Below are 15688 nucleotides of genomic sequence, written 5' to 3'. Positions count from 1 at the left end.
ATGAGACAAAGCACAATAATGTTGTCTGAAAAATTATACCATCGTTACATGTGCTAACATTTTATAGCATTATGTAAAGTAGAACTTAATATCTCAAATGCTTCAGTTTACCTGTAGTGTGAGACTCTTCACTGCATTCCACAATAGTCCAATAAATTCTTTCATTCTTTCCTCAGGACTTCTACATCCTTCATTAATGTGCAGCATTGCTTTCACGGGAACTGACAGTGGCCTGGATTCTAAGTTAAAGAACAACTAGTTAGCAAAATGTAAACACACAAAATGTAATCTCACAAAGTTATGCTGAAAGTATTTCTAAGATGGTCTCTTTCTCTGCTTAAAAGTATTGCATCTGTATGAGCTTATAAGTGCCACAGTACTTTAATCTGTAGGGTTAAAGACAATAGCTTTCAGTCAAGTCACAGATGACTGACAGGTTAACTAGAAAGATGGAAATGTTCTATTCATTTATGGCATAGACAGACACTCAGCTTATGAACACCTATTCAGCTGTAACTTCAGTGACTTTTCAGCACAAAAGTTGTAAGCCACTCAAAATTGTGCAAAAGAATTCATCATCATAAAGTGATAGACGATGGGTCTTCCCATAAAGGAAACTTTCTGATAACAATGCCTTAGAATTTATCAATTAAAATATTTTATAGTGACAAAATTAATTAAAGTACACGAAAGGTTTAAGTCATAATACAATAGATATTCCACTGTTAATAAAAATTTGGTTCACTGAGAAGAACTACAGGATTTAAAAACATATAGATTCCAAGAATTACTTTAAGGTTTTCTCTGCCATTCTATATTCCTCTATTGAGAATTTTATGTTTAGTTCTGTGTCCCATTTTTTAATTGGGTTACGTGATTTGCTGCCTTTTAACTTCTCGAGTTCTTTATAAATTAGCCATCTGTCAGATGTAGGGTTGGTGATATCCCAATCTGTAGGCTGTCGTTTTGTTCTCATGATTGTATCTTTTACAGAAACTTTTCAGTTTCATGAGGTCCCATTTATTGATTGTTGCCCTAAGAGCCTATGCTGTTGGTGTTCTGTTCAGGAAGTTCTCTCCTGTGTTAATGACTTCAAGGCTCTTTCCAACATTTTCCCCTAACAGATTTAGTGTGTCTGGTTTTTATGTTGAGGTCTTTGATCCACTTGGATGTTAGTTTTGTGCAGGGTGATAAATACGGATCTATTTGCATTTTTCTACATGTAGACATCCAGTTAGACACCATTTGTTGAAGATGCTGTCTTTTTTCCATTGTATGGTTTTGCTTTTGTGGTCAAAAATCAAGTATCAGAAGGTGTGTGGGATTATTTCTGGGTCTTCTATTCAATTCCATTGCTGTATGATTCTGTTTCTGTGCCAGAATCATGCCATTTCTATTACTACTGCACTGTAGTACAGCTTGAGGTCAGGGTTAGAGACACCTCCAGACAATCTGTTGTTGTACAGGATTGTTTTAGCAATTCTGGGTTTTTTATTTTTCCATATGATATTGAGAATTGTTCTTTCAAGGTCTGTAAAGAATTGTGTTGGTAGTTTGATGGGAATTGCACTGAATCTGTAGATTGCTTTTGGCAGGATGGTCATTTTCACTACGTTAATCCTACCAATCTATGAGCATGGGAGATCTTTCTATCTTTTGGCATCTCCTTCAATTTCTTTCTTAAGAGACTTGAAGTTGTTCTGTTTATTTGTTTGTTTGTTTGTTTTTTCAAACTGGTCAGAGAAATACTTAAAGAAGTGCTCTACGTCCTTAGTCATCAGAGAAATGCAAATCAAAATGACCCTGAGATTTCATCTTGCACCCATCAGAATGGCTAAAATCAAAATCTCAAGTGACAATACATGCTGGAGAGGATGTGGAGAAATGGGAACCCTCCTCCATTGCTGGTGGGGATGTAAACTTGTACAACTGCTTTGGAAATCAATCTGGCACTTTCTCAGACAATTAGAAATAGTGCTACCTCAAGATCCAGCTACTATACCATATCAAAATATGCTCAATATACAAGAATATTTGCTCAACCATGTTCATAGCAGCTTTATTTGTAATAGCCAGAAACAATGCAGATGTCCCTCAACTGAGGAATGGATACAGAAATTATGGTACATTTACACAATGGAATATTACTCAGCAATGAAAAACAAGGAAATCATGAAATTTGCAGGAAAATGGTGGGAACTAGAAAAGATTATCCTGAGTGAGGTATCCCAGAAGCAGAAAGACACACGTGGTATATATTCACTTATTAGTAGATATTAGACATATAATATTAGATAAACATGCTAAAAATCTGTATACCTAAAGAAGCTAAGCAAGAAGGAGGACCCTGGGTAAGATTATCAATCTTCATTCAGAAAGGCAAATGGGATGGACATCAGAAGAGGGAGAAAACAGGGAACAGGATAGGAGCCTACCACAGAGGACCTCTGAAAGACTCTACCCTTTGATACACAGCAGTGTATCAAAGCAGATGGTGAGGCTCAGCCAAACTTTGGGCAAAGAGCAGGGAATCGTATGAAATAAGGGGGAGATAGAAAGACCTGGAGTGGACAGAAGTTCCACAAAGAAATTAACGGAACCCAAAACTCTGTGCACAGGGTTTTTTCCTGAGACTGATACTCCAACCAAGGACCATGCATGGAGATAACCTAGAACCCCTGCACAGCCCATGACAGCTCAGTCTTTAAGTGGGTACCCTAGTGATGGAAACAGCGACTGTCTCTGACATGAACTCAGTGGCTGGCTCTTTGATCACCTCCCCCTGAGGGGGAAGCAGCCTTCCCAGGCCACAGAAAAAGGCAATGCAGCTAGTCCTGATGAGACCTGATAGGCTAGGTTCATATGGAAGGGGAGGAGGACCTCTGCTAGCAGTAGACTGGGGAATGGGCATGGGAGGAGAAGAAGGAGGAAGGGTGGGACTGATGGGTACAAGGGAGGGGGCTATAGCTGGGATACAAAGTGAATAAATTATAATAAATAAATAAGTGAAAAAAAGATTATGACGATAGAAAGGAGTAATAATTTATAATACATGTCTTGACTGGATCAAAAGGACACTGTAACACTCTAAATCTCAGTTGATTCATTATTAAAGCACTTGAAATTTAAAAAACAAACAAAAAATCCCAAAATTAAAAAAAACAACAACACAAAAACAAAACACCAACCCATTTACTCTAAAAAGCCTGGAGAAGTATTTTGGTTTGTGGGCCCTCTCCCACTAACCTTTTCTCTTTCCTATTTGTGAATGGTATTGGTGGTGGTGGAAGGGATGTAGAGGCCTGAAAACCCAAATAAAGTAGAGTTTTAAAAATGAGTGCTACAAATAATCACTATTTTGGTTATATTGTTGTCAACCTACCATATTTTCAAAAGATAACAGTGCACCTTTCTGTCTGTGCTTTGTGAGGAAGTACGATAACAAGTTCTACAATTCAGCAGGATATTCTGTATAAACCTCTGCTGGTCTAGAACCTCATTCATTACTGAAACCTTACAGCACCTACTACTCATCCAAATAATCAACCATTATACCAGTTAATAGCCCAGAAGGAATGGACTACTGTCCAGACACATCAAGACTGCCAGATAAGGCAATCAATTACATGGAAGTTAATTAACTTATAGCAAATAACCTAGATAGAAGGTAGAAACAAAAACATGGGACTCTAGACACTAAGCCCTGAGGGGCTATTCATTCAACTAACACATTCACTTTCTGTTATTCAAATGATGCATTATGATGTCTTAATTAATCACATGCATAGATAATGCATCATTTCTATCATATGCAAAATAATTCTTAAAATAATTTACTTATTGGAGATGTACTAAAGTGACTTCATAGTATAATTTTAAATATTTATTTTTGTTTCAGCAGTGAATAAAGTAATTCTGAGACATTAAATTTTATTAGTTCAAAATAACATAATTGTTTTGAGGGATTTACTAACACTACTCACTACCACTTTTATTTATTTATGTGCTATGAAAAAACTACTGTACTGAAAACCAATTTAACTCAGTGGGTCACCTATAGCACTTATCATGATTAGGAAAGCAATTTATTCATTTTTAAGTGTCATCTTCTGGACCCATACAAAAAGCTAATAATGCTTCTCTCTTAGTCTCTCTCCTCCCCCCTGGTTTATTTATTTTATATGAGTACTTTATCTCCATGTTTGCCTACATATCAGAAGAGGACATCAGATCCCAGTAGAGATGTTTGGGAACTACCATGTGGTCACTGGGAATTGAAATCAGGCCCTATGGTAGAGCAGAAAGTACTCTTATACACTGAGAAATCTCTTCAGCCCATAATGCTTATATCTCATATCAAAATACTATTCATTTTAAATGTCATAACATGCAGTAACCAGCCTTTGAAAATATTATGAACATACTAATGACAAAAGTTCAACTATTCAATAAATATATATAGAAAAAAACTTTAAGTTTACTGTGTCTGAAATTTATTTGTAGACATTTTCTACAAAAAATCAAGTTATTAGTTCTTAAATGTCATTTCCTGTGAGAAATGGCCAGTGATTTCCTAAAATTAGATTTGGCTTTTTATAGCTTGGAGAATCTGGATATAATAGTAGATAACATAGAATTCTTCATGGTATAATAGTAACCATTTGAACATTTGTCTATCCACAGTGACAGATGAACAAAGCAATATGGTACAACAAGAATTGGTAGTGGTTAAATCTGAAATACAAAAGTCTGGATTGTGTCTCCAACTATTCTTAGAAAAAGAAGATGCAAAAGTAAATATGTTGGGCAGGGGGTGGAAGAGCACTCAGCTGGAAGAGTGCTCCAGGTGAGGGTTAGAGTGAGGTTAGGGTTGATGGCAAGCCAGGCATGGGAGTGTAATACTTCCAATCACAGCATGGAAAGCAGAGACAGGAATTCCTGAGGCTCAGTGGCTGGCCACCTTAGCCGTTAGGGGAATTCAAAATCATTGAGAGACCAAATGTTTCAAATGGTTATTTTTTAAAAAGGATTTGGTTCTAAGATGGTGGCGACCAACTCAAACCATATCTGAGGGGCACAGGATCTGAAACACAGAAATTGGTGAGTGGAGGGGCAGCTGAAGCCAGAACATCTACATTGAGGCTTCCTGGGCCAGAGGGGACAACACGTGAGCTGGGACAGTTTGCATCCAGGTCACCTGTGGACGTCTCTGAGGACAGGGAGTGGTGAATATTCAACCCCCTGCACTTCCCCTTTGCCCAAGCTTGGGTATCTCTGATCAGCAAGGTGGCCAGCAGTGGCCTCTGCCCCAAGCACTGACTGCTTGGCTGAGATGGGGGCAGTGACTGCCCCAAGCTCAAGCCTCCTTGCTCAGTGACTGAAAAGATACAGGCTGGCCTCCCAGAGCTGCCACTGGGGCGGATCATTGACTAGTGCAAGCAGAAGCCTCCTAGCTCTCTGTGACTGAGGCTACATAGGCATACCTGCCCTGTAGCCAAAGAATGGACACCACTGAGCTGATGAATGTCCTGCACTCTCATTTGCCCTTGCAGGCCCAAATCTGAGAGTAGAGAACATGAGGATCCCCTGTGCTTTCTGATTAGGCCTGCAAGCAAATAAGTACGCTTTTAAGTGAGTGCTTGCAGAGCCTCAGAACCAGAGTCCCTCTACCCCAATAGCCAAACATCTGATCCTTCCCACCCACATGCACACTGTGGGCAACATTCTTGGCATAGCATTCTCAACACTGAAGCCCCTGTTCCGTGGGTCTCCAACTGGAATCCAGGCAAACAGTTCCTGGAGCCCAGACAGGAAAAATACCAGGAGCAAAGTATGAACTGTAAGGCAAGAGTGCATGCACACTGCGCCCTCAAACAGTGGCAGTGCCGCACTCCCTGCTCCCTAGCCCTCCCACCTCCCACCCCAGTGCTCTTACGTGCCACCCTTAGGCATCTACAAGCACTAGCACCCTCTCTCTCAAGGCAAACTGCCACACATACACCCACTCTTGCAAATAAATGCCTGTTACCTTCCTCCCTTAGCCTCAGCTGAAACACCAACATCCATTCTCAAAACAGTGGACCTCTCATCTTGCTGAAGAATACTCCCGGCACCAGAGCCAGTCTGAAGTACATTCTCCAGGAACAAACAGCGAAAGTTACAGATAAGCAAATGTCTAGTGGTTGGCGTAAGAACACATCCAATAAAAAGCAGGGCATCATGACTTCATCAGCAACCCCCAAAATAAATGTATATTTTAATTCATCAGAAACACAAGAAAATTATTTTAATGCTACACTTATTCAGTTATTAGAGACACATAAAGAGGAAACTAACAAAGCTCTCAAAGAAATACAGGCAAATACAGCCAAACAAATAGAGGCACAGGTAGAAGGCACAAATAGAAGAACATTTAGTGGCATAGAGAGAGGAAATGAACAACAACAACAACAAAATAGAGGCCATCATGGAAAGACAAGAATCCGCATTCAAACAGATGAAGGAAATGGTGCAAGATGTGAAAACAGAATTAGAATCGAGAAAGAAAACACAAACAGAAAAAACCCTGGAGTTGGAGAACTTAAAAAGATCAGCAACCACAAAGGTAAGCATCACCAACAGAATACAAGAGATGGAAGAGAGAATCTCAAGTGCTGAAGATACAATTGCGGAAATGGATACATTTCTGAAAGAAAAAATAAAATCAGAAAAGTTCCAAACACAAAACATCCAAGAAATGAAGGACGCCATAAAAAGACAAAATCTAAGAATAATAGGAATAGATGAAAAAGAATATTCCAGGCTCCAAAGTCCATAAAATATTTTCAAGAAAATCATAGAAGAAAATTCTCCCAACTTAGAGATGTCCATAAACATACAAGAGGCCTACAGAACACCAAATAGACTAGACCAGAAGAAAAACTCCTCACATCACATAATAGTCTAAACACTAAACTATAGAACAAAGAAAAAATATTAAAAGCAGAAAGGTAAAAAGGCCAAGTAACACATAAAGGTAGACAGATCAGAATCACACCAGACTTTTCAAGAGAAACTATGAAAGTCAGAAGGGCCTGGGCAGACGTCATGCAGATTCTGAGACCACAGATGCTAGGCCAGACTACTATACCGAGCAATGCTTTCAATCAACAAAGATGGAGAAAACAAAATACTCTATGAAAAAACTAAAGCAATATGTACACAGCAACCCAGTCTTATAGAACATACTAGAAGCAAATCTCCGATCCAATGAAATCAACTACACCCAAGAAAACACAGGAATTAGCTGTCTTTTACAACAAAAAATTAAAAGAAAACAAGCACCGAAACACAGTAACACCACCATCTCCACAATAAAAGGAACTAATTCATTGATCAGTATTATCTATCAACGGACACAACTCTGCAATAAAAAGACACAGACTTAACGAATGGTTGCGGAAACAGGAACCAACATTCCGCTTCAACCAAGAAACAGACTTCTGCAACATAGATAAACACTACCAAGGAGTAAAGGGCTGGAAAAATGTTTTTCAAGCAAACTGACACAGAAAACAAGCTGGGGTAGCTATCCTAATATCTAATAAAATCGACTTTCAACCAAAATTAATCAAAAAACATGAGGAGAGGCGTTTCATTCTCATCAAAGGAAAAATCCTAAAGGAGGACATCACAATTCTGAACATCTATGCCCCAAATACAAGAACCCCTGCATTTGTAAATGAAACATTATTAGAGCTTAAATCACACATCGTCCCAAACATCTTAATAGTGAGAGACTTTAACACTCCACTCTCACCAAGGGACAGATCATCTAGACAGAAGCTGAATAAGGAAATAATGACACTTACAGAGGTCCTAAATCAAATGGATCTAATAGACATCTACAGAACTTTTCACCCAAACAAAAAAGAATTTACCTTCTTTTCAGCTCCTCATGGAATCTTCTCAAAAATTGGCCATGTACTCTGGCACAAAGCAAGCCTCAACAGATACAAGAAGATCAAAATTATTCCTTGTATCCTATCAGGCCACCATGGCCTAAAACTGGACTTCAACAACAACAAAAATAACAAAAATCTACATACATATGGAAACTATACAACTCTCTACTTACTGACAGCTTGGTCAGGGAAGAAATAAAAAAGAAATTAGAGACTTTCTAAAATCAATGAAAATGAAGGCACAACTTACCAAAACTTGTGGGACACAATGAAAGCAGTGTTAAGAAGAAAGTTCGTAGCCCTAAGTGCCTCTAGAATGAAGTTCGAAACATCTCATACAAGCAACTTAACAGCACACTTAAAAGCCCTAGGGAAAAAAGAAAAGCATACACACCCAAGAGGAATAGATGATTGGAAATAATCAAACTCAGTGCCAAAATTAATGGCTTAGAAACAAAGAAAACGATTCAACGAATCAATGAGACCAAGAACTGGTTCTCTGAGAAAATCAACAAGATAGACAAAACCTCAGCCAAATTAACCAAAAGGCTGGCTCTCTGGTCACCTCCCTTTGAGGGGGGAGCAGCCTTACCAGGCCACAGAGGAAGACAATGAAGTCAGTCATGATGAGACCTGATAGGCTAGGGTCAGAGGGAAGGGGAGGAGGACTTTCCCTATCAGTGGACTTGCAGAGAGGCATGGGAGGACAGGAATGAGGTAGGGTGAGATTGGGAGGGAATGAGCGAGGCGGCTACAGCTGGGACACAAAGTGAATAAACTGTAATCAATAAAAAAATTAAAAAAGAAAAAAGAAAAAAAAAGATTCTTAAGCAGACAGCTGTTAGAAAATAGATATGACAGTTTTTCTCAGGTTGAGAAACCAAATAAGTATAAGACAAAAGGAAGAGTATTAATGTGAACTAAGGGTTATGCATACATATGAAGTGACATAATGGACGTTATTAATTATTAGTATGTGTTTACTCACGTGTACGTGTGACACCCCTGTTCCACAGCATGGATATCACAGGGATATCCTGACTGTGGAGTCTTTCCCACCATGGTGGGTCCCAGGACTCAAACTCAGATTACCAAACTTGAACAACAAGATTCTACCTACTGTGTCACAGAATGGACTTAAAAGGAATTTGTATGTGATTAGAACCCAAAGGAGGAAAGAAAAGAAAAGAAATGAGAGAGAGAGAGAGAGAGAGAGAAAGAAAGAAAGAAAGAAAGAAAGAAAGAAAGAAAGAAAGAAAGAAAGAAAGAAAGAAAGAGAGAGAGAAAAGAATGATTACTCCCCCAAGGTCTTCAAGGTAGAGACTGTTAGATAAAATGTTAGATACAATAAACTGTACTATGTTTCAAGTCTACTCTTTTTAACAACCAAAACACACAAAAATGTGAACTCTACTTGTTCTGTGTGTGTGCATGCATGCGTGTGTATGTGTGTGTGGACGTACAGACAATTTTAAACAGCTTCCACATATTGCTATTGGGCACTATGCTGGCCAGTCTTATGTCAACTTCACATACAAACTAGAGCTATCTGAAAGGAGGGAATTTCAACTGAGGTGCCACCATAAGATCCAGCTGTATGGAATTTCCTTAATTAGTGGTTGATAGAGGACCCCATTGCAGCTGGTTCTATACCTAGGTTGGTAGTTCTGGTTTCTATAAGAAAGTAGGCTGAGTAAGCCATGAGGAACAAGCCTGTAAGCAGCACCCCTCCATGGTGCTTGCATCAGCTCCTGCCTCCAGGTTCCCACCTGGTTTTGAGTTCCTGTCCTGACTTCCTTTGATAATGAACAGCAATATGAAAGTGTAAAACAAACTCTCATCTCCAACTTGCTTGATCATGGTGTTTCATTGCAACAATAGAAACTTTCAGACAGTCACATATCATATTATCAGGAATAGTAACTACTGTTTATAACTGAAGTAAATTAGAGTATTTGATATTAATTTGAGATGAATTGGGGTTAGTGTCAAAACCTACGGTTTTATCCTTTATCTACTGATTATGCCCCATATCTTACTTATATGATTTTCACAATGATCAATTTTTTTGTAACTTTACCTGGTAATAAATATTTAAATAACTAAATGAGTAAGTAACCTTTATAATTCCTTTTTAATTTTTAATGGCTAGTTAATATTTTAAGCTTTAAGCCACTTGTGACAAAACTGCTATAATGCCTGAGACTTTTCATCATTATACAAACTACATTCAATGCTATCACTCTTGAAAACCCCTTGGAAAATAATGACTTTTGGATTCTGCTAGTCAGCGTGACATGGCATGCAAAATTGCATCTCATGCTGAGCCAACCAGGAAAATACATGTCATCACTATGTGACATTCAGAATTTCATCTGGAAGCTATAATATTATTCTGACTGCTAAAAGAGAGTGAAAAGACTGCATTAAAAAAAAAAACTTGAATTTTCACTGAGTTCTTGCCAATTCATATAAAAACTAGAATAACAAACTTATTCCCTAGGAATTCCATGTTTGAGACACTTGCCATGTACTTATATTAATACCACAATGATTCCTAAAGAACTTCATAGCTAACTGACATTATAGCTGAAATCATTTTTATAATGACTCAAGCTAATGGATTTCTGGAAGAAAATTTACAGTGAAATAGATAAAGCTGAGAAAGAAATTATACAAACGAGAGCTGAGCTACTCAAAATTACACACAACAAAAACACATCTTAATTCCTTTCCCTTGGCTGAATAAACGCTAAGCTAAAAATCAAAATAGTAAAGCAGAGTTTCAAAACCTGTGATCCTGAAGTAGAAGTTTCTGGTTTCTTTGAAGACTCAGTTGAGTAAAGTGCCGTTTTGCTAGAAGCTGGCTCGTAAGATGGCATGTAATGTTTTGTTGGGAGGCTGGCTTGTGAGAGGGCATGTGATGTTTTGCTGTGAGCACTCTTCTGCTAAGGATGTGACTTTGGTCAGCTGAGAACATCCATGGGGTAAACTCTGAGGAGAGGTGATACACAGAAGCCCACAGACAGTGAGAAAATCACTTTTTGGATCAACTTCGTTGCACTCATCTTCGTGCTTCGACACTTGACTTCACATGGAGAAACGTTCCACAGAACTTCTTGGGGCAAAACAAGTGAGTCTTGTGGCTTTCACTGACTTGTCCCAATCTTCTGAATCATGCTAATTTATGTTGTTTGGTGTTGGCCTTTGGACTGGACTACTGGTATCAAGACAACAAAGAGTGGACTCAACCTAAGGAACTACTTCTAAAAATGTCTACAAACCCCTTTACCTAATAACCTTCTTTCCTCCCTACCTCTGGTCAGTGGATGGAAGGGAGGTAGAGGTGTTTATTAGGAACCCAAAGAAAGTAGGTTTGGTGAAAAATCTAAGCCTATAGATCCCAGCACTAGGAAGGCTGGAGGTCAAGCTTGGAAGATCACAAGTTTCAGGCCAGGATGAGCTACACAGGAAGACGCCATCTCAAAAAACCATGGGCTGGAAATATGCTCTGTTGTAGACCACTTGTTTAACATGCTCAAAGCTCTAGATTTGATCTTCAGTGAGAGACTTGTGAAGTTTCTATTCTGACTTAAGTATAACATACTTATTTTAGATTATATACTTAATCCCCATAGCCATGTATATAATACCCACATTATCCAATTCTTCTCAGAACAGAATGTGTAATTACAGCATATATTGTATGCTCATTTTAAAACTATGCTATGCCTAATCATAAAATGAAACATATGTGAAACAAACTAGAATAGCTCACAGAAATTATAATTATGGGCCATGTTTTTGCTGTCCTTTCATTTTATGGTATTATATGCCATGCTACCTGGATGCATGATTCTGATAATATTGAACTAATCCCCTTATACATAGCAATTATTCAAAAATGACCACAAAATACAAGACAGGTCAGGCAAAATCCTCTTCGGGTATATGTTCAATAAATGCTAAACCAGAGCTGTTTCTCTTTAATCACAAAGTATTAGATATGTGAGCTCAAGGTTATCCTAGCCATGTATACTGCTGCAGCCAAGAAACCTATATCAGTAAGAGAAAGTTCTGATGATGCAGAGTCTCTGGTACTACGTCATGCCAAAGAAAAAGATCTGGTTTTGTCTGTCTGACCATTTGAATTATGGAAATCAGTAAACATTTCTCTTAAAAATGTTTGTTCTTTGGTAAGGTAATGATGTATCAACTAACAGGCAATATACTCTAAATGTACTTTTCCACCCTAGCCATTCATTATCCAGCAAAACAGATTTCTAAATGTCTGTACATCCTTGGATTTTTCGCCTAGCCTTCTTTCTAAGGAACTAGCTACCCTATGTGTTCCCATTTAATATAGGTCTCATATCTTTTTTGAAAGTTTTGCTGACATCAGGCTCGTCACTATCTTCCTCATTCTTTATACAGTCCTTTAATTTCCACTAGTCACTATCTTCCTCATTCTTTATACAGTCCTTTAATACTTTCCTCACCTAGCTAATATTAGATTAACTTGGATCCACAAGACATGTAAAAGACTGCTCAGGTGCCTTTGGACCTACCAGATTCTTTTATCTTCCTTGCTTGTAGTTTCAAAGAATAGCTGTAGAATATTCTAGAAATGTAACATCTTAAAAGGACACACCTTTCCCTGGAGCACTGAAGTGGGTGCTAAGTAGTGTTAGAATTCTGTTAGGTCACTGCAATACTATAGCTATAAAACTGTTGACTAGTATCTATGATCTGTTTGAAAACTATAACACTAGAATTCCCTGTCTGCTGTTTGTCTCCTGCAACTCTTTACTGGGACTAGAATCCAGAAATTTACCAGATGCACTTGTGGTAAAACCCATAGCAATATGCCCAAAATGAATGCTAGAAACATAAATGGGTTCTAAAGACGGAAAGGATATATTGTAGGTCTCAGGTCTCAGGTCTCAGAACCTAACCCTGTAAGTCTTCAGTCCAGTCTTGTGATCTCAGGACTCAGGATTTTCCAGCTTCTCCACACCTACCTAGACTTCCTACTGGAGTTCAGCAAAAGGACCTTAGCAGAATAGTAACATCCTAAGAGAGGAAAGGAATAGAATGGCTGTGCTCTGTTCTAATTCTCCCTGAGAATATACAGCTGTTTTAGTGAGCAAGTCATGTTAGTTCAGGGCATAAAATGCAGAGTAGGTAGATTTCAGTTCCAGTGGGGCATACACTGATAAGAGGCCGGCTTTTCTTGATAGGTTTCCTGAGCTCCTAGACCCTGGCTTGTAAAGGAACTGTATGCTTGTGTTATTCCGTGCTAACCATCTGTATAATCAATCAACTTTAGCTCACTGTACACAACTTGGTAGTTAATGAACAGCAGACCTATTCATTGGATCCTCTTAATTAGACCCCACATATAAAGCATATTCTAAAAATATACAACAATCTAGATAATAATATTAAAAATAATAAGTTTCCTTTAAAATAGGCATGTAAATTGCAAAAACTATAAACAGTACTGGGAAATTTATTCAAGTATGTATCTATACTTTACCTAAATATAAGAAAGATGTGCAGTTCACTAATAATTAATAAAGCATACTAACACTGAAGTCCTTTTTTATGTCAGAAAGCCATTGATAAAGTATTAAGTCAAGGCTGTCAAGATATCTAGAGGGTTAATGTACTTGCTACCACAGCCATCCCTCAGGTAATAATAAATATACAAGTGTAAAGAAAAGGCAGTATCTTTAAACATACTTTTAAAAACAAAATTATTAGGTCTGTGAGATAGGTGAGCAGGTAAAAGCACTTGCCATCAATCCTAAAGACTTGAGTCCAATCCCCTGGGATACACATAGCAGGAGAGTACCAACTCTGAAAGATTGTCCTTCGAACACCACACACACGCTGCAGAAGTGCTACCATTTCACATATACACATGCATACAAAATAAATAAATAAAAGTAAGTGAACCAGAGTGAACCGCCAAAACCAATGTAAATGCTCATGAATTGCAGCCCTTTTATAACTACAGCCTCTAACGGCAGAGACAGGATCTCCAGAGCAAACTGCCTAAGGAGACTAGAAAGCCTGTCCCTTCACATAATTGTCAGTCTACTGAAGGAAGAATGAACATTCATCAAGAAGGAAATAGCACCCTTCAATTATGCATCTGTTCTCAAGTAATTCTAATTTATTATATTTTACCGGGGCATGACTAGGCAGTAACAAAATTTATTAATTATTTTTAAATAGACTATCACAATGTGTACAAGTTCTTTTAAGGATTCCTGTGGTGCTGAAGAGATAGCAGGTCCTATCTCACAGAAGACCTCCAGCAATCACAATGGTTATCTTATTACTGCCTGAAACTCCAACTCTGAGGCAGGCACCTATACTCATGTTCATAAACCATCACCACACAAACATATACATAATTAAAAAATAATACCTTGAAAAAGAGGCAGGAAAAAGAAACATACTCAAACACAAACCCTAAAGATAAAATTAATTTAGCTTAAAAAAAAATAAGGCAGCCCTTTGTCATTAAACTGGAATATATATTTTGTATTTGGAAGATGGAAATTCCTTAGCCTGATGTCAGCAAAACTTTCAAAAATATAATTAATTAAATGGAAAAAAGTATCCTGAGTTCAGTACTTCATATCTTGAATCTAAATTTCTTAGAGAGGTGTTAACTAAAACTAACTGTTGAAATAAACAAATAAAAATAAAATCCTGAACATGTTATAACAAAATATTTCAAAATATTTTTAAAATTAAGAACGTATTTTACTTCCATGCTATTAATGTAACACTGAAAAGTCATATGAAAACTACTACTGTATAAGCTTCTAAAAACATATATATGTGTGTATGTATGTATGTGTGTGTGTGTGTATGGAAAAAATCTAAATGATGATAATCACAAAATAAAAGGGAAAACAATGCTTATATTTTGCCACCAAGTAAAACATCCACTACTAGGAATGGATTAAATCTACTTGAGTTGTTAGCTAAAGGGCCTTGTGGTAACTTCCAAACAACCCAGACTATTACCAAAATTATTGTTTGATCTCCACAAACTGCTGGTAAGGCCCTACTGCTGAAGACAATACTTACATATTGCACTGACAGGCAGATTCAACTAACTGATAAGGGAGTACTCATGAACGGTCGGCTGGTGTATGCCACTACTTCAAGATTTATGCCTTATGAACCATGAGGCACAGTTAGCAATGGAGGCTACCCATAGTGCAATACCTGATCTTGGAGAACCAGAAGAGCCCTGGGGTGTACACTGAAGTTTTCACAAAAGAAACAAAATATAAACACAGACTGAAATTTGCTGACATGCCCAAATTTATTCAATCCTAAATAAAATAAATACTATGTCCACATTACAGTTTCATCTCTAAATGCTATCTAGGAATATAACTTCAAGAGAAAAGATGGGAAGCTTGACCCTTCCAACATGTTCCAATAAGCTTTCAGGCTTGAATTATATGCCTGCTTATGAGCACCTTATTTTAGATCACTATTCCTGGATATACATGATCCTAAATTACTAGTCACCTGAACAATGATTACCTGTCAGTGTGCTTCATGAAACAGCTCAAAAGCCAATCTTCAGTAAGAGACACTCTCACTACTATAACTACAACCCACAATTGACCAGGGCTCTGTATAGTCTTTCTATTTCTTTCTTTCTTTCTTTCTTTCTTTCTTTCTTTCTTTCTTTCTTTCTTTCTTTCTTT

The 15688-nt window shown here is 37.7% G+C and overlaps 1 protein-coding gene across 1 annotated transcript in view; it reads right to left on the bottom strand.

Moving 5' to 3' along the window:
* Positions 1 to 15688, bottom strand: part of Vps13b (vacuolar protein sorting 13 homolog B) — a 563330-nt gene that overhangs the window by 307412 nt on the left and 240230 nt on the right. The window contains exon 22 of the mRNA XM_055622389.1: positions 112 to 239. Coding sequence (XP_055478364.1) covers positions 112 to 239 — 128 coding nt within the window. The remainder of the gene's footprint in view (positions 1 to 111; positions 240 to 15688) is intronic.

The sequence above is a fragment of the Psammomys obesus genome, unplaced genomic scaffold, assembly GCF_907164565.1.
Source record: "Psammomys obesus unplaced genomic scaffold, mPsaObe1.curated_primary_1811, whole genome shotgun sequence".
In the NCBI taxonomy this organism is placed as follows: Eukaryota; Metazoa; Chordata; class Mammalia; order Rodentia; family Muridae; genus Psammomys; species Psammomys obesus.
Note: the sequence above shows the minus strand (reverse complement) of the source record. Positions and strands in the feature narration are given on the sequence as shown.